Genomic DNA, 19,892 nt, shown 5'->3' on the forward strand with positions numbered 1-19,892 from the left:
ATTGTAAGATACTCAAGCAATGACTGCTTTAATGAATTTACCAATCGTATTTGATTTAATATTTACAAAATGATGTTGAAATTATTTTATGTGCTCTTGAATTTATTTTATTTTATTTTTTATTCTTAAGAAATAGAGCCGGTTCGTGTTGTTGGTTATAGTTTAGTTTTGGCAACATTTTATTCTTATTTTTATCCTTTTCCATCTAATAAGTCTTCTGATTGATTTTTTTAAATGATGCATAAAAATATTCCAACTGCAAGGGCTGGACCTCCCCCCTCACACACACACTCACACACATTTGTAGCAGATTTGCAGCTTGATCTTCATGTGGGTCCCCTAACAATTGGAGCTGAGACTGTCTCTGACTCTATTGCCTGCCATTGGATCCCTTTCCTCAAATGGACTGCCTAGTTAGCCCCAGTGGGAGAGGATGTGCTTAGTCCTGCTGGGATTACATGTCCCAGGGTGAGGTGGTACCCAAGGGGAGGGGGCCTCCCCTTCTTTTCAGAAAAGGGAAAAACGTAATGAGGGAGGGACTTTTAAAAGCAGGTCTGGGAGGAGAGGAGGGAATAGGGAGCTGTGATTGGGATGTAAAATGAGTAAAATTAAATAATTGAAAGAGAAAAATATTCCAACTGTAAATATTAAAGGAGTTTCAGGTAGTACTTTTATATATGCACAAAGTTTAAGTCAGGATAAATATATTCATCTGTTTAAACATCATCTTTAAAGGTGAAAAGTTTCAGAGGGCCCGAAGAGATAGCTCAGTTGGTAAAATGCCTGCTTCTGAAACAAACCTCCAGAAGCCACACAAAAGGCAGCCATGGTGATGTAGGCTTGTAGTCCCAGCTCTGAGGAGGAGCCTGGGCATTTCCAGCCAGCCAGCCTAGCAAGTTCCAACCAGTGACTGACCCTCTCTCAAAATTCAAGGCTTCTGAGAGATACTATCTGAGACTGCGAGCTGTCCCACCCATGCATGTGCAGACATACATACACCTGCACACGCATGCTCAGGCACACACCTTGGGAATCACGGCTTCTACCTTTCTCAAATGGGCTGCACACTGATGTAATCATCCATGGCCATTGCATTAGCACAGAGGAACTCCTTGCTCCTTTCAAAAAGCTGCGCAGCACACACTGACCAACCTGAATATTCCACTCCCAAACTCATATTCTCAAGGCTTCTTATGTTAAACCAAAACATAAATATTGGGGGCATCCTTTGTGGAGTTAAATGGCAGAAGGTTCCTCATCTCTATAGGATTCACTATAGATGCTTGGAAGTTTCTCCTCTGTCAGAGGATGACGTGGGATGTGGGCCTGTGCCTTTGCTTTCCTCTGTGTGACTTGGCATCTCACAAAATTTTGATGGCTCCCTGGTCACATTCAGTAAGCTTCTTCCAGCAGCCCTCCTTCATTCAGTCCCTCTAGCCAATACTGTAACATGGGGTCACAGGTAAAAAGCACCTCAAGAGCTGCAGCACTTGGTGACATGGCTTCTGCATAAATCCCTGTTAAGAGAAAGTGAAACCGTGTACGGTGAGAGCTACAGCAATTGCCAGTTCTCAGGCTATGCACTAGGCAGAGAGACACCCTGTGGGCAAAATGTGCTACTACCTAGGCTTGGTTTGTTAGTTCGAGGACTTGGCCTCAAAATCCTACAAAGAGGGGACACTGAGGCCAGGTCTTCACAGGTGCATATCGAGTGGGTGATACTCTCTGCTCTTCAACTTGAACATGGCTCTCCCAAGTCTGTTCACATCTCTGTCCCACCCTGCAAAGGAGAGTCTAGTGTGGATTTGTGTGCCCTGTATTATACATATTGGTTATTATTTGATTTGTCTGATTTGCCTTTTAAAATGACTGTGTTAAAAAAGTTAGTTTTTTTTAACATAATACATGGCTGACAACCACCTGCAATCTAGCTCAGAAAGATCTGATGTCCTCCTGTGGCCTCACAAAGCATCTGAAACCATGTATACGCGCGTGCGCACGCACGCACACGTGTACACACACAGAGAGACACTGAGGTAACTCAGCGTCAAGAAGGCATCTTTAGAAAAGAAGTCTGCTGAGTTCTTCTTGACTGCTGCCTGGTTTTCTATAGTATTTGCCTGACTTCTGTCTAAGTCTCCTATTCTCCTATTTCTCATCCAAACAGCACATGTGAGGAATTTGTCTTTTAAAGATCACTTACTTCTCCTCATTGGTTACTGTTGAAATCGGGTGACAGCCACACAAACACTGCAGTCTTTGAGACCCAGTGTCTTGGGGGCATTGATGAAGTCATTCACCTCTTTAGAGCAATGTAAGCTTGCTGGTCTTGAAGACATAATCATCCTCTTCTTCCCTCAAAGTTAGTCCCCCTAATGACCTGAAGGCAATCTGGCTGAGAGCAGCTGCCTCGTTAAAAATTAATCCCCTGCCAAAATAAATGTCATTTATTTAAACTGCTAATGATCAGCACATTTGAATAATTCCATTTGCAAATTCACGAGAGGATGCACTGCAAAATATATATCCCAGACATATTTTAATTGGCTATAAGCAACTCTTCAAACTCTGGTTGTATTTAACACGTGTTAACTGGTTTACATCTATGCCATAAATAATTGGAACCACTTCAAAATATAATAGGAGGGAGCTGGAGGGATGGTTCATAGGTTAAGAGCACTTGTTGCTCTTGGAAGACCCAAGGGTTCAAATTCCATAATTCACATGGTGGATCTCATCCATCTTTAACTCCAATTTCAAAGGAGCCAATATCTTCTTCTCAACTCCAAGGGCACCAGGCACACATTCAGGACACATAGATTTTCTTCCCCATCTTAACCTTTTAAGTATCATGGTGGGCTGTGTTTATGTGCACTACATTTGTTTGGAAGTATAGAAAAGGTCTTTGTGGCTCACTTGTTTTTAGGAGAGCAACTAGAATAGTGTTTCCTTTGGCCAGTCTAAACCTTGGAATTGAGTTCAAATCTTGGGCTTCTTTTCTTAGACTGCTGTTAAGACATGATGTTTAGAACTAATGTGATACCGATATGTAAGAATAATTTTTTTAAAGAGAATTCTTAAAAAAGGATCCTCACAGAGAACACAGGTTCAGTGATGTCAGTCATTTAGACTGCAGTGGACTTATTTATAAAGATAGCTATGCACATACATTGTTCGCAAGGAAAAAAACTCCAAACCTAGGCTATGAATTGTGCTGTTCACCTGTCATGGAGAAAAGCAGCTTGTCTGAAGTGTGGATGAAAAGGATGAAGCAGAAGGGAATACTGGGAAGCCATAGAGGATTTATTTTGACCACTTTGTAATTTTACTCAGAACCAGAGAAGATGGAGATCGTTACAACCTCCCTGTTCTTGTATCTTACATTGGACACAGGAATGTGGTCCATCACCAGGGGACTACTTGACAACAAGTTGACTTTGAAACAATCTAATCAGTATGTGTACTTATTGAACTCCCCGTGTGTGTGTGTGTGTGTGTGTGTGTGTGTGTTTGTGTTTGTGTGTGTGCGCGCGCGCACACACACACATGTATACATGGTTTTAAATGCGTTTAGAGGCCACAGGAAGATGTCAGATCTTTCTGAGCTAGATTGCAGGTGGTTGGTTGTGAGCCATGTTATGGGTGCTCCGAACTGAACTTAGGTCATCTGTTAGAGCAGTGCCTACTCGTGATGACTGAGCCATCTTTCCAGTTCTGATGTTTCTTTTCAAATTCAAAGTAACTGAATATCCTAAGGACATCTATGGAGAGGAGTTTGAAGAGATGGAGTTTTACTGTAATCCACTTTTGTGTGGAATCTTCTGGGTGCAGGGAAAAACTCACTGAATGCTTAGGAAGAGAGCCTGTGTTACATTTGTCTGGTATGCTGGCTTTCCCCTGGCGGACTTTCCTTTCTCGTTTTTTTTTTTTTTTTCAGAAATTCTGTCAAAACACTTCAAGCAAAAGGAAAGGTTTCATTTCCCTGATAAGTATGCAGGGCAATAATGAAAGCTTTCCTGTTTAATAATAAGCATTCAAAGATTTGAAATTAATAAAACTGTGCAAAATTCCTAAGCTGTTTAAACTGGTATTTTAAAAACTTACTGTGAGCTTTATTTCAGGAGGATGGAATCTGACAGGTAGTTTATAGTCCTAAGTAATTGCCTTAACAGATACCCACTAAAGAAAGTTCTCTGTAGCCAAGCCCACATCCACTGGAATTGGTTGTATAGAAACTGAATTCTCTATCCAGTGGATGGAGAACTCCAGAATTTCCACTATGACAGATATCAGGCACTTCTTAAGGATTGAGGTATTAGAGTAGCATGTGTTGGGTACCACATCATCTTCCTCTTAATGTAGTCTTATTCACAGTCACCTGATACAGAAACACACACACATACATGCATACATACATGTACACACATACATGCATGTATACATATGTATATATACACATACATGTACACACATACATGCACACACTTGCACATGCACATACACAGTGGGGTGGTGGTCAATCTGCAAATGTCCTAGAACTCATAAGAGTGCTTGGCCTCCGAGCACTTGAATAATAAATTCTTAGATCATATTTTTTTCTGTCCTGTTTTGATGTTTTTGCATCAGTAGAATTTACTCATATAATTAAGATAGTGAGGTGATAGATTTAAGTGCAAGAAAATGTCTTGTTCCCACACCCCATGCTTAGAGGGCTCCTGAGTCTGGCCTTTGCTAGCATGCTGTGTTTGTTATCCACCTATCTATATTAAGAAGCTTGCTCCTTTGCTGGTGTTTCCCCTGCTTGTAAAGAAACTGTTCAGCCCCTTCAGTATCCCAGACACAGACTTTATTCAGGCAGGGTGCAAATGTCCCTTTGAACAAGAGATGTCAACTGGAAATCAGATGAACAGCCATGTCGTAGGAGAATCACTGGAAGGCAGGTGTCATCGAGAACACACTGTATAGGCTGCCATGCAGCGTGCAAATTCCATGTGTAGACATGCTCTGCTTCCTGTGTACTGAGCTCCATACATAGACCCTCCCGAATTCACTCAGACGGAAGATGACAATACAGACAACAGGTAGTGCCACCAGGTGGGATTGCCTCAGAAGTCTCACATGCTCTGCTTCCTTTAGGCACACTGGTCCCGTGGAGGATCAGTCTCCCCACGGTTGCTTCTATGGCAGATGTCAGGTGTAGGTGGCAGGAATGGGAGGTGTCTCTCTCCTTTGTTTTTTTTTTTTTTTTTTTTTTTTTGGTGTGATGTCCTTATCAATGGCCGCCTCTGCCTGGACATCCTCACCAACCCTCCCTTGGCTCCATCTCGTATGTGTGTGTCTGAAGAGAGAGTAAGGATAATTGACGCTTTGAAGTCAGACGAGATGGTTAGAAAACAGGCCAAGCCTCTTATACCTGTGGTGCCTCCAGGGAGCTGCTTAACTTCTCTGGGCCTGTACAAAACGGGAATAATCAATTATACATCACAATGCTGTAGTACGGTAACGTGGGTTAATATTTATAATGCTATCCCACAGTGTCTGACGTGTGCTGAGAAATGGGATGGGACAGCTTTGTGTTCACACACCCCAGGAAAATCTGATTTTTATGGCATTTTGGATTTTTGTTTGTTTGTTTGTTTGGTTGGTTGGTTGGTTGGTTTGGTTTGGTTTGGTTTGGTTTGGTTGGGCTTGGCTTGGCTTGGCTTGGCTTGGCTTCGCTTGGTTTGGTTTGGAGTGGTTTGGTTTGGTTTGGTTTGGTTTGGTTTGGTGTGGTTTGGTGTGGTTTGGTTTGGTTTGGTTTGGTTTTTTGACCTAAGGAAACAGGCAGTTTCATAGAACCCAGCTCTCGGTTGGGTGTTGTCCATCTCTTGTTGCCTCCTGTTGAACTAGCACTTGCTTCTTGAAAGCTCCTAGTCTAAGTAGATCTCTGTAAGGACCGCACACGTATATGTTTTTCTTTTTGGTTGAAATATTTCAAAAAGAATAGACAAACCACATGTTCATGTCCAAATGGAAGACGGTTTTCCCGGCTAGGAAGCACGGGAGAAGTGTCCACACTGTATGTGCTTGTGCCTGTCTGTCTAGACCACCAAGCTACCCCCACTTTGGGATACTTCGGCCATTCAATTCCTGTTTATCCATCTGACATCTGACCACACTCTGCCAGTAGGGACCCACAGTGGGAAGCTAGAAAAAAAAACGCAGGGAGACAGGCAATGTCCTGTCTACTTCCTCTCAGTTCCGTGACTCTGCTAGGCTTGCCTTTTACCTCTGGGATGTCGAGCTATTGCCCTCTAACTAGCCCAGGTTCACTGGCCAATCCGCTAGCTGATGACTTGACCCTGAGAGTCCTTCTGCACCTTCTTTGTTAAATGTCTGCTCTGTGCATAGTGTCGTGTTAGGCACTTAGAGCATAACACCTTACTGAATTTTTACAACAACCCTGCACGCTCTGTGTTCTCTTCACATGGCAGCTGAGGAAATGGTCTCCAAGCTCTTGCTGACTTGGTCTTGTCACTATGTCTCCAGCTGTGTCAGAGAGACTCAGAGTCTGAGACTGCAATGGTGCACACTAGGCTCCTGGCTAGTTCCTTGTCCAGAGTGGCAGCCTTGGCCAAGTGATGCTTCTCTTCCGCTGTGATGGGCAGCCCAATTCAGAAAGAATGCCTTTTGTTTTCCGCACGTTACTGTGTACCAAACATCCCCAGGCCCCAGCCGGGAGCTGTACCTCATGCCTGCCTTCTGAGAGGCACTAGAATTTGTCTCTGTTCTGTTTGTAATGCACACAGGGACGGGCTGTCAATGCTGCAGGTCAGGCAGCCCAACGCTGCTGAAATAATGAACTGCCAGCTCCAGCCAGGATGAGTGACACTGTGGCCAGGGGAAAACTTAAGGCCCGCCTCTCCCTCCTACTGCTCCTCCCTCCTCCTGCTCCTCCTCTGGCACTGGTAATGGGGAGCACTTTCTCTCTAAGTTCTGAGGTGTCTTTGAGATTTGATAATGTGTCAAAAGGTTAAACAGGGCCTGTCAGGGACGTTTACAGCTTCCAACACAGGTTGTTAAGCAGAGCTTACAAGCAGCATTGGCTTCCTGTGACCAAGAATTTAAGAACATAAATATTTCCTTTTGGAAAATGGTATAGCTCTAGTCCAAGGTGATCCTGACAATAATGTGAAACAAAGACTTCAAGAAGCAATAGTCATGTGACTGACTGTCCTGGTCATGTGACTAGAAGAGGATACACAGGTTATTTGGATGGTATGATGGGGCCTTTTGTTTTAACTGATATTTTTGGGGTTTTGGTTTTTTTTTTTTGTTTTGTTTTGTTTTTGTTTGTTTTTGTTTTTTTAAGAAGGCTGACCAAGAAAGGTATCTCTTATTTATTAACCATTCCTGCTTCCTGTGGTACAGTTCTAGAAATTTCACACACACACACACACACACACACACACACGTATACACACACATATATATATATATATTGCATGTACACAAACATACACATTTATGTATACACATACACACTTACTTATGATCATTTTCAAGTATCTTTGGCTGGATTCACCCTTACCCCATCACTGGAAATCTACAGTCATGCAGTCCAGAGCTGATGTGAGGAACATGGGAATCTTCCGAAACTCTGCCTCCCACCTTTCTTCCCCAGCATCGTTCATCAGTAGTTGGCGTGTTGCCTCCGGTTTCGAGATGGGTGTTGTAACTCCAGACACCATGTTTTTATTCAAGGCATTAAGAAGTTGAGAGGAGTTTGTAAGACAGCAGCTGTGTTCGCTCCCTATTTTGGGAAAAGCACAAGTTCCCAGGGCTGTTTGTGTATGTCTCATTGGCTGTAGATCTGGTCACAAATCTAACTCACTGCCAGAATGCCAGGAGAAGTAGCTATGGGGTTCTCTAAAATGGAGGGAGCAGTGGGAACAGGGGTTAAAAGTGCCTTCAGGTTGACCGACAAATGGTGTCTGCTACAACTGCATGGAGGGAAACCATGACAACCAAACTGGCAAGCCAAGAAACCCTCGTGCAGCAGTAAGAATGGAGAAAGTCCATATGCTTGAGTCCCGCTGTGCACCAGATTTTGTGCTAGGCAGTGTTCCTGAAAACATGCATGCCACCGGCACCTCCTGTGCCATTGAAAAAGCTAAGCTGGGCAGCATTCTGCAAGTCACTAAATTAGAAACCTGGAACTGAATCTGGCTCTATCTGCTTTGAAAGCCTGTTCTCTCTACCAACCTACGTTTCCTCTGGGAAGCTTGGGCTGGTTTTGTAGCATAGGAACGGGAACCTCGGGACGTCCCAGCACCTTTGGTTTTCCAATGCCTGGATCACCTGTGGAAAAGGAAGAACTGGAACCAGTTAGTTATGGGTTGCTAACTTAAAGATGAGAACTCAAGACCTAGTGTTGTAATAATTAAGGAGAAATGGCCAAGGCAGGGGGAGGCCCAGCTCCATTTAATACATGGAGCTTAGCTCCTCTGTGATCTGGGGCATGGAGATCTATGAAGACAGCAGACACCTTGAACCATTTGCTTTTTGCTCTCATGTGTCTTTTTGTTTATTTAGCATGTCTGAATGTACCAGTACTGTTCAGTCAACAAAATGCAGATCTATGACACAAGGCCTTTGTCCCCTCTGTGGGTCCCCCCTCCTCTCTCCTGTCTTTGTCTCTTTCTGCCCTCTTCTCCCCCAGGTTTATATATGTTGAGATAAAGGGTGTTGAGACTAAGCACAGCATGCTGTCAGTAGGGAGTGACTTGTGTGAGGGGCGAGCATGAGAAAAAGCCAGTGGCTGGCAGAACAGAACAAAGAAGCTGAGATCCAAAGTTCCTGGAGGGGGGAAGTCAGAAGGGGCCAACTTGCACATCCCTGGGGATCTGCCCTGTTTGCCACCTCTCCCTCAACATAGGGAAATTTGAGCAGAAGCTCAGAGGCTGGCTGCACTGAGCATTTTATCTCTATCTAAAGACTGGCTGGAGCCCTCTCAGCTTGGGGCCATCATTTCCTTTCAGATGTGTGAACTGTCACACCAGCTCAAAGCTCAGTGGGCCTGAAGGCCATTTCAGTCCACCCTTGCCCTGTCAGCCCACAGTTGAGAGCCTGGCTCTCCTTCATGCTACAGAAACGCTCTGTCCTTGGGCTACCAGCACAGTGCTAGAGGAACTATCAAGTCCTGAGAACAGTAAAGTATTATCAAGTAGTTCAGGGACCTTTGCTGATGGCCCTTAGCTTCCAGGCTCTTCTCCCTGTTTGATGCCCGACCACTCCCACAGAGAGAGTGACTCAATGTTCTCATCATGTTTCCAAGCAACTACCTTTCTCTGCAACCTGCAAAGCCAGGTACTAGAGAGCTGCATTCTTATGTTTGTCAAGTTGCCCTCCTTAGCAAACAGTAACAGGTGAGCCCGGAGTTCACTAAGCAAGGCCAAGAGACACAAGAAACAGTCATGTGCTTGGAGGTATGTACACACACCAGCATGAATGTGTGCTATGGAAATTAAGAAGAAATCCAGAAAGAGAAACAGAGAGGAAGAGAGTTGACCCCCTGTGCTCTTGTGGCTTGCCTTGTACTCTTGGAGATTAAAAACAGTGCCTTACTCTCTCCATTGCTACAAGTGATCACACCCTGTGGGAAAACCTGGGCTCCCTGGATATCCCTTTATATATTGTAAGGAACTCTGCTAGGGCCTGGCTGTCATTCACAGACTACTGAGAAATTCAGTTCCAGCAAATGATTCAGCATCTATACCATGGCTCCCTTCCAATCATACCTTTTGACACCCCCCACCTTTTCTCATACCCTTGACTTTTACTTGATTGGGATATTGAGGAAGCTTCAGTTTGAGATCCATAATGCTAGCGTGGTTACAGGGAGGATCTTGAATAATGTGCATGAAATCCCCGAGATGCTGGGACTATGGTGGCTGGTGATATCAGAGTGCAGGTCAGTGGGCCAGGCACACATTTCTTATCTACCTCTTATCCATCCACCAAAAGGCAGGCGGGAACAACAAGCAATCTTCTAAGCTCATCGCAGTGGTTTCCTTCTTGTCTTGGTGACTCCAGGCACGCTGTACATATCACCTCACCCGTACAGAGCGTGGGGAAACATGCATGTTATTAGACACAGAGATTCCTTCCAGTAAAGTGGGAAGCACTGGGCTGAAAAACTCTGATTAGAGTCTGAGAGTCCGTCTAAACCTAAGAAGACAGGTTAGGGCTGAAAGACCTTGTTCCCCATGGAAGTTTATAAACAAGTTGGAGGACATGTGGTTGTCTGTGCTGAAACATCCATGCACACCCCAGCCTCACCCTGTCACAGCAAAGGACACGTTGTTATGCATTAAACACAATTAGCTATGACTAATACCTACTAACTAGTCTGCAAGTTCTATCTGGTGGTATTTATTCAGAAGGCATAAACGCTTGTCTTCAAGACTCAGTTTGGCAACCATTTTATATAGCATAGTTCAACCTTGAGACACTCCAAATGCCTGTCAGCAATGAGAGCAAACTCCAGTGCATCACTAGGTACAATACTAGTAAAGGCGAGAGGGCATGACATGCCAAGATGTGGCACAAGGAGGGGGGCCTTCGGGAACTCTCTGATAAGTGATACAAACCAGACTCGAGAGGCACCCACTGTTACATTCCTTTTCTATAAAACTTGGAAGATGAAATCAATCTACGGTGACAGAGAACAGGTGGGTAACTCAGACAGTAGGGTGAGGGATGAGAAAGGAGGGGGGAGCTGCACAGGAAAGAGTGTCATGATCTGGAGGTTCTACGTTTGCTGCTGTGATGGTGGGGTCACAGGAGTGGGCTAGCTCATTAAGCAGTACACTTCACACATGTGCTGTTTACTGTGTGACAGCTGTAGCTCGACATAAACATTGAAAGGAAAAACTGCATGTGAGACAGAAAAATAGAAAGGGGGCCATTTGAAATATGGAAGGGGAAGAGAAGGGAATGGGAGAGAGACAGAAGGAAGGTCCATGCTAGGCAGATGTTCTGACAGCAGCAAGAAACCCACTGGTTTACAGGAATTTCAAAAAAAAAAAAAAAAAAAAAGATTGAAAATAGCAAAATTTCACATGGTTTGACTGACATATAAATCTCAGTAATAAAGTAATAAAGTAACGTTTTTAAAAAAAATACCTTATATTTATTTTCATACATTTATTGGAAACATATCATATGCCAGACAGGCACCAGGAAAATGTATGTGATGAGGAGTGAGTGTGGCTCCTCTAGCTTTGAGGCCGGATGGAGAAATAGGTTTGTAAAGACAATGGATTGACTTCCCCAAGGGCTGTCCTGAAGTAATTACCAGGTCTAACCAAATTGTCCTCTGTTGATTGAATTTATGTGTGTATCTGTGCTTTCTTGTCTTGCAGAGTGACTTGTGGTCTTTGGGAATCACCGCCATCGAGATGGCAGAAGGTGCCCCCCGTAAGTTCCTTTCTCTGGGGGACAGTCCACTGCTGGTTGGTTCTGCAGGTCCTGCGGGCTCCTTGCCAGGGTTGTGGTTGGCCTACTTCTGCTACACTGAGCCCGGCATGGCTCTGATGTGGCATATTTAGAAAGCAGAGGCAATTAAAATCAACCAGGAATCTGTCCATTGCAGAGCAGTTTTGCTAGGAAAGAAGAGAGCGTACACGGGGGAGGCTTTTTGTCTTGCCTACTTACTGTGTAGCTCATTCTGGAGGCACCGTGTCTCACTCAGAAGCACCACAGATACTCCGAGCAACCTCAGACACGGTAAGCTCTGGAGTATAAAACTCCAAAGCTGAATTCCCAGGTGCAGCTTTCACAAAGCCCTGGGGTTGGAGGCTGCCCCTCTTCTGAAGATACAAGCGTTCAGAGCTTTGGATATAGCCGTGCCCTTATTGGAACTGTGTCCCTGACACTGACAACCTTGAGAACTTCTCAAGTTTCCTGGGACTTTCTGTGTTAGCACCAAAGACCACCACTGGGAGCTGCTGTGGCGGCCCGGGGAACTGTCACTGACCTCCCAGACCCAGAGAGCAAGGCACACCCTTTCCTGACAGGTGGTTTCACTTTGCAGGTAGCTGTGGTTCAAGCAACCACCCAGGCTGATCGTGCCTCCAATCACCAGACAGTCTACACGCTTCCTCCTCTACCCAGGGCTAGGAGGGCACAGTGACAGGATTAAATGGTGTACCGTTTCTGGAAATGTTTGTACCTCCCGTTATGCAGGAATTGGCCCCCGTCATGTCCCTGCTTGTATTTCCCGCACAGTCACACCCGTTCAGTCAGTTCTCACAGAACCAGGAGTGAAAAGACCCTTCACCCTCATGACCATTGGTTCTCAGACTCAGGACTCTTCCCATATTCCACCGCTGCTGTCATGGGGATTTAAGTTCCTTGAATCCATCCGCAGCTCGATTGACTTGGAGTGTTTGTTGACAAAATTTCCTTTGTTCACAATGACATTTATGAGTCAGAAACTCCGGATCCCACGGCGTTAAAACTGTGTTTATCATCCCGAGTGGTAGACAAGGCTAAAAATAAACTCTCCCCACAGAATCCTCTGGCATTGAGGGAGCATATATTCTCAATGCTGGTACAGAAGGGAGGAGGGAGAAGCTGGATTTTCACTGTTAGAAAGTAAGCTAATCAGATATGCTGGTTGAAATAAGGATGTAGAGTATGTCCGGGATAAAAGATTATAGCATGTCTATAGGCTAACTTCATTCTCTGGTCATCCTGGGGCCACCCTGAGAAGCTACCAGGGACATTTGGAAACAGAATGGTGTTTAGGCAGAGAACTCAAGAGTCTAAAAATGTGCACAGTTAGCAGTATCTGTGTGAGCCTCCGGTGGGGAAGACACTGACTTTGGATGTTCAGATACCACTTACATTGTGGCTCTTTAATCATAGCTGTCATCTGATGGTCTTTATTTTGAATGATAGGTGGCTAGCTGACAACCCTTTGACTTGTTTTTCTTATGAAGTAAAGGTGTGGCCCCGGGAGATGTTACTATCTGTTTGAAAGGTGTGTTTTATGAGATCCATCTAATTAGACATCAGCTCTTTGACTGTCTGCCAGTCAGAAGCTTTGAGATCCTGACCCCTTGCTCACAAGAGCCATGTGGACGTGTACATATTTTGTACAGCCAGGATGGTAATGTGGGTGGCCTCTAACTGGAGCTGGTCCTTGTTTTCGGTCTCCCACAGCCCTCTGTGACATGCATCCCATGAGAGCGCTCTTCCTCATCCCACGGAACCCCGCGCCTCGCCTCAAGTCTAAGAAGTGGTGAGTTTGCCTCTTAGTACCTTTAAGATCTGAGGGCAAAGCTTTCCTGTGGCCTTTCTTTTCACGTGTCTTTCATTTTTGTGTGTATGTGTAAACATGTGTCTGCACGCGCACATGCAGAAGCCTTGGGTTACCGTCCACTATCATTCCGCCTTTCTTTCTGCCTTACTTTTATAGAAAAGGTGTCTGACTATATCTGAGCCTCAGCAATCTTCCTGTCTTGATTTCCATAGGATTCCAGGCATATGCTAACACACCTGGCTTTCTACATGAATGCTGGGGCTCTGAACTCAGGCCCTTGTGCTAGGGTAACAAGTATTGTAGTGACCACGCCATCCAGAGGACCCTTCACCCCCATGACCATTGGTTCTCAGACTCAGGACTCCTCTGAGACCTCCTTTAGAATTACCTCTGATCCCTAGGTCCTTCTGGCTACCTATCTTTAAAAATGCATGTCACCGCTTGGTAGGTGACATTCTGTATGCTGCCATTCATCTTGGACTTGCAGCTTTGCTACCTGCAAACTTGGCTACAGTAACTTGTTAACCATATCCTCAAGGGAAAGAGCTATATTAACCAAAATGGAGCCCGAGTAATGGCATGAAAATGATGTGGTTTATGACTGCAGGGGTGTGCTTGCCTGGCTGCACGGCACATTTCTTCAGAAAGGGTGATGATTTAGAGTCAGCCCATTTTATTCCTCAAGACTCTGGTCCTATGCGCGCCCACACAGACCCGCTAATGGTCCATGTGATGTTTCTGGCATGGGCAATTGTGGTTCTTTGTGTTTTTTCAGTCCCTTTATTTTTGTGACAGGGCATGCTGGCTTTCTATTCGGGGACAGCAGTACAACCTTTGTTTTTTAGTAAGCTTATCCTGACAAAAAGGTGACTTGATCTAGAGAGAGCGATCGGGGTAAGATGGAATGTGGATGGTGAGCGACCAGGTGAGCTTTGGAATGGAATCCTCCAGTTATGACGAATGTTGCCTGTCACTTCCGTGTATACCTGTGTTGTGATCTTTATGCCTTGTTATTCTACAACAAAAATCTGATACTTCCTCTCTCTCCTGCTGCAGAAACAGCATGGCCTCCTGACACATTCTTCTATCTCTGTGTCCTCTAGCACTGGAGTCAGCTCCTACCAGCCTGTAACCTCCTGTGATTTTTTTTTTCTATAGACACAAGCCCTGGGTAGTTCCACTAAAAGGGAACAGGTTGTTTATCCCTTTTCCTATGACTTGAGGCTCCGGCCCTTGACTGGCATCCTCCTGTTTCCTACCCACAGACACCACCTACCACATAGAGCAGCCTTAATTAGTACCAACCAGCTGATAATCACATGGCAACCCTGGCTGAACAGAGGAAAGGCACAGAGAGAGGGGAAGGAAGCAGAAAAGCCACAAGCTATGAGTCTCTAAGTTGCCAGACCTGCAAGGGGAGTGTGAGTTGCTATTGGTAACCGGGAGGCAAAACCTTCCCTGCTCTCCTTCCTCTCAGAGGGTCAGGGTGTAAGAAAGGCATCTTCTCTCCCCAGCAACAGCCTTTCATTGGGTACCATATAGCATGTGGTGATAGAGCACAGGGGGCCCCCTCCTCACTCTCCTGAGATCTCTCCTCTTCCCTCCCTGGATCTGACTCCCAGGAAGAGGGGCCAGCTCAGTTCCTTTCCCTGGAAGCAACAGTGACTCTGCAAAGCCTGCTGCTTGCCAGATTCCTGCGTGTAATGTGCCAAGCTTCTGGGGGTGTATGGGGGGGTACTGTCTACCATGGACCTCACTTCCTATCCCTTCCTCTCCCGACACTGCTCCAGGGGGGTATTTTAAGCTTCTCCACAGAGAGAACAAGCTGGCCATCCACGGGCATGTGTCATCTCATGGGCTACACTGACTACTATATCGTTTCTGTGACAAGTACCTGGCCAGATCAAATTCAGAGAAGATGATTTCCTTTAGCTCACAAGTAAAGAAGGGATGCAGCTCGCCATGGCAGAGGAGCTAAGGCAGGGGTGGGAAGCGGCGGTCACACTGTGCACACGATCAAGAACAGAGAGGGAGAGATGAATGCTGACATTCATCTGTTTTCATCCCCTTTCCTTTTCATTCAGAGGCTCCAAGCCCCGCACGGTGCTGTGCACATGGGAGATAGAGCTTCCCTCCTACATGGAACCTAAAGCCTAGTATTCCTAGTTAGCATACCCTTGGGTAATTCTAAACCCAGCCAAACTGGCAATGAAGACTAGACATCACAAGTCTATTCCTTGTCAACCTGACCCCTCCCCCCAATATCACTTTAAACTCTAAAGCTCCACCTCTGGGCCTCCATGGTGTGTGACCATCTCATGATGCAAAGTGCCTTTACTTCCTCTGCATGAATTGCCTAAATCTTAGCAGTTCAGTGTCCAATTGCTTAAAAACTCTCAACTGGGAAACCCAGCTCACATATTTCCAGTGCAACATAGCACAAAATAAACATTCTCGTTCCGAGAGGGAGAGAGAGGGAGACGGCAAGGCCTGAGTTTAGCAAGGGAAACACAACAGTCCAAGGTTCCGTGTCAAGCATCGAAGGCTCCCAGTGGTGTCATCTGGCCTCTGACAGCCACACCTCTTCTACTCTGTCCACAGCACACATAGCCTCTCTTAGAATGGCTCCACTCCATGCCTGCAACTTTCCTCGGTGGGCATCCCAGAATCCCGGCATATCTAAGATACAAAGTCCTCCTTTTCACACGAGGCTTCACTTCCCAGCCTCCTGACATGGCTTTCAGGGCTTCCTGAAGAGACTCTCACTTTGCCGCTCATTGCCTTGCCTTTCAAAGCTCTTGCTGCAAGTCCCCAGTGCCCACAGTGATCTGGGTCCTCCCATGTCAGTCATGAATCAAGGAAATGCCCTCAAAGACTTGCCTAAAAGCCAATATCACAGAAGCATCTTCTCAACGTCAGAGGGGTTTTCCTGGATGTCCCTGGATTGTGTCAAGTTGACAAAAAAAAAAAAAAAAAAAAAAAAAAAAAAAAAAAAAAAAAAAAAAATCCAGCCAGCAGATACCCTATACCTAACCCTGACCATTTTATAGAGCTCCATGCCTGCTGTCAGGCACTTTGGTTCGATGGTTTGAGATAGGAGAAAGGAAGGGCCCTCCCTCCTTCCCTCCCTCCCTCCCTCCCTCCCTCCCTCCCTCCCTCTCTCTCTCTCTCTCTCTCTCTCTCTCTGTGTGTGTGTGTGTGTGTGTGTGTGGTGTGTGTGCTCCAAATAAAATGATAATGATATAAAGTAGATGTCACAAAATATTTGAGAGCTATTGAATTGGCTAGTTTATACTGTGACTGCACACTTCAGCAAAATCAACGCCCAAACTGGAACAGGAACTTTTGAAATGAACCTTTTCTGTTCGGCGTCCTCAAATGCACCTGTGGCAATGCATTTAAACAGTGCTGTGCAGTCCCTGCTATATCAGGAAGTTTGGGTTAGCAGCAGACTCCATGTATCACAGTGACGCCATAAGACTGGACCACCTGTTGCCCCTGCGGTCATCTAGGCTTGAGCAGACAGCTTCTATGATGTTCCTATGGCAATAGCATCACCGTTCAAATCCTGTCACTGAACAGTGCTCAGTGGTGCCCATTTTATTCAACAGAAGTATAGTGGGAGGGGGAGGGGTCAACGTTTGGGTTCCATTTCATAATCCTTAGGAAAGGGTTTTCTCTTCCTTAAGTCTAGTGATGGTCAGGTGTCCCCATGGTCATGTCAGCACTAATCACAAGAGGCATTTTTAAGGAATTAACTTACTTAATTGATACAGCAGTGTTTTAATGTATGCACTGTGGGCATCTATATGTGGAGCCAGGGAAATGGGCACAGCGAAGTCACGTACCCTGAGCCACAAAAGAGATGAAGCTCAACGCAGAGAAAGGGACTAGCTGTGAGAACTAACAGAGGTTTTTAAGGCCAAGATCGCCTGTGTGGATGTGATGTCTACCCCAAGCATCCATCCCTTCCGATCACAATGGCTAATGTAACTGACTTCAGTATGTAACCAGGGTGACGGTCACCCCCTTATACTGTGAACATCAAACATGGGCTATATTGATAACCTTCCTGGAAGTTATCTTTCTGTATTCTAAGACACAAAGCTAAAGTTACCAGAAGTACCACAAATTTACTTTGAACCTACCCGAAATCCTAAGCAATTCAATTCTGTGAGGTACTTTCGCTCGTAATTAAATGTGTAATTAAACATATTGATTCCTTGGTCAGAGCAACTTAAAAAATAAGTGAATAATTCTTTAAAGACACGGAAATTTTGTTTGGGGGGTTCATTTTTGGTAGAGACTGGGTCCCACTATATAGTCCAGGTTGTCACCAAATTCACTATATAACTTATAGTCTCCAAATCATGGTGATCCTCCTGCCTTAGCCTTCCATGTTGCCAGGATTACGGGAATGTGCCAACACACTAGGCTTGAGGGCAACAAGAAAAGTGAGCAACATTTTCTCTTCTAATGATGCCTATTAAAAGGATACAGATGCATTTCCGGCTGTACAAGCTCTGCATCTTATCTCTGTCCTTTGGAAAGAGGTCTCTTCTCCAGTAGAGCTCTGAAAAGGGGGCCCTCATAGCTGGTTCTTCTCATAGAGCACTGCTGGAGCACTACTCTGCTGGAGCACTACTCTGCCTGTGGAGCTGGAGGTTTTTCTGTTTGGTTTTTTTGGGTTTTTTTTTTTTTTTTTTTTTTTTTTTTTGTCTTGTTTTTTCTCTCTCTCCCTTTTGGTTGTTTTGTTTTTAGATGTCAGTGTTTGAAAAGCAAATGCACAATCTCTTGAGGTCTAGATCTAATTTTTCAAATTGGATGTGATTGCTTTTATTTATCACCCTCTAATTAATAGTGGAGTACTTTAAAGTAAAAAAAAAAAAAAAAAAAAACAAAACAAAACAAAACAAGCAAGCACTCCCTCCTAATCTCCAGTGAGAGAGAGAACTCCTGTTTTGGTCCTCGTGAATATTTTATAGCTCTGTCTTGAGTTGGTCTCCTTCTCGTGGTTTGGATGCTGGCTTTCCTACCCAGAGCAGCCATGTGCAGTTAGCTAGGCTTGCTGCTGTTGTTTTGAGGTTCCTGTCATACAGTTTCCAGTTTGTTCCTTATATGAATCTTTTTTTCCTGCTTTTTTCTTTTTCTTTATTTTTTAATTTTAATTGATTGATCTAGGAAAGAAAAACATACTACTACTTGCAACCAATCTATTTCCCTATCCCTCCCTCCCTCTCCGCTCCCCCATGTGTACATGTGTTTCTTCATGTGTGTACTTCTGTGTAGTATATGTATGTGGGCACAGACACATGCACATTTGTGCACACTTACCTGGAACCCTAAACTCAGTGTTGGGTGACTGCATCTCACTCTTTACCTTGGGTTTTGAGATTGTTGCCTCTCACTGAGCCTGAAACTTTCAGATAGGCTATGTACACTAGCTAGGCAGCTAGCCGTAAGGATCTCCCTTTCCTGTCTTCCATTCCAAACACAGAGATTCTAAATGCACACTGCTAGGCTAACGAAGTGCGTGCATGCTTGAGGTTCAAATTCAGGTCCTTTATCCACTAAGCCATCTCCCCAGCCCCCAGATCTCCCTTTCAGTTCTTCACAAGCTCAAATTAAACACAGCCAGACACAGCTGTTGCCAGGCACTTCCATGTGTCCATCCATCCATCCATCCATCCATCCACCCATCCGTTCACCAGTCACATAGAACAAGTAGTGTACACATGACGTGAGGATGACTTGGGCTTTTCCTGACACCGCTGCAAACTTCCAGGAAGGAAGACAGAGAGCCTGGGATGCAGGAGCTCACAAGCAGGTGGATAGCTCCATGATCACTATTTCCAGTCTGTGACATAGCCAACCCTAATTCATCTGGGGAAGAGGGGCAGTGGCTAAGGAGGCTGCCTTGTTTTTAGATCTGTGCACAATGCTTTAGAAGCCCACATGGAGTTTAGAAATTCAGGAAGAAATTTTATTACTTGAAAAGCATGAAATAAGGCAAGAAATTACTATGGTATGGGCAGAAACAGATAGCCTATGTGCCTATAAGCTATCTCTCTTTCACACACATTATTTTATAGACACATATATTAAATATTTATTGATTCTGTGTGTGTGCGTGTGTGTCTGCATGTGTGTAGGCAAGCACATATTACAGTGTATATGGAGAGGTCAGGAGATGACTTTCAGGAATTGGTTCTCTCCTTCCATCATATGGATGCGGGGTCTCTCTTGATGCTTCTGCCTTGCTCTCTACTCTGAGATAGCTGGGCCCTGAGCTTCCAGGAGACTTCCTTTAAGTCTCGCTCTAGGGGATGCTCACTGTCCCACAGGCTTCTGACATGGGTCTGGGATTGAACCCAGGTTGTCAGATTTGTACATTAGTAACCACCCCTGTCTTGAACTGAATGCTGGAAGACATGCCACCCATGGTATTCTATGTGATAAAGATACTTCTCCGGCCTAAAATACATACATTGCTGGAAAATGTTCCCATTAGGGAATTTGAGCAAGCCTTCCTTTGGGGGAGGGGGTAAATTCACAGTGCAGCCACAAGAGGGCAACAGAGAGC

The 19,892-nt window shown here is 45.0% G+C and overlaps 1 protein-coding gene across 4 annotated transcripts in view; it reads left to right on the forward strand.

The window, feature by feature from the left end:
- TNIK (TRAF2 and NCK interacting kinase) overlaps nt 1-19,892 on the forward strand; it is a 373,654-nt gene that overhangs the window by 250,830 nt on the left and 102,932 nt on the right. For all 4 annotated transcript variants that reach the window (XM_080929385.1, XM_080929386.1, XM_080929387.1 and 1 more), the window contains exons 8-9: nt 11,406-11,460; nt 13,210-13,288. In XM_080929385.1, the coding sequence (XP_080785511.1) occupies nt 11,406-11,460; nt 13,210-13,288 (134 nt within the window). The remainder of the gene's footprint in view (nt 1-11,405; nt 11,461-13,209; nt 13,289-19,892) is intronic.

This window comes from Micromys minutus (assembly GCF_963924665.1).
Source record: "Micromys minutus genome assembly, chromosome: 15".
NCBI lineage: Eukaryota > Metazoa > Chordata > Mammalia > Rodentia > Muridae > Micromys > Micromys minutus.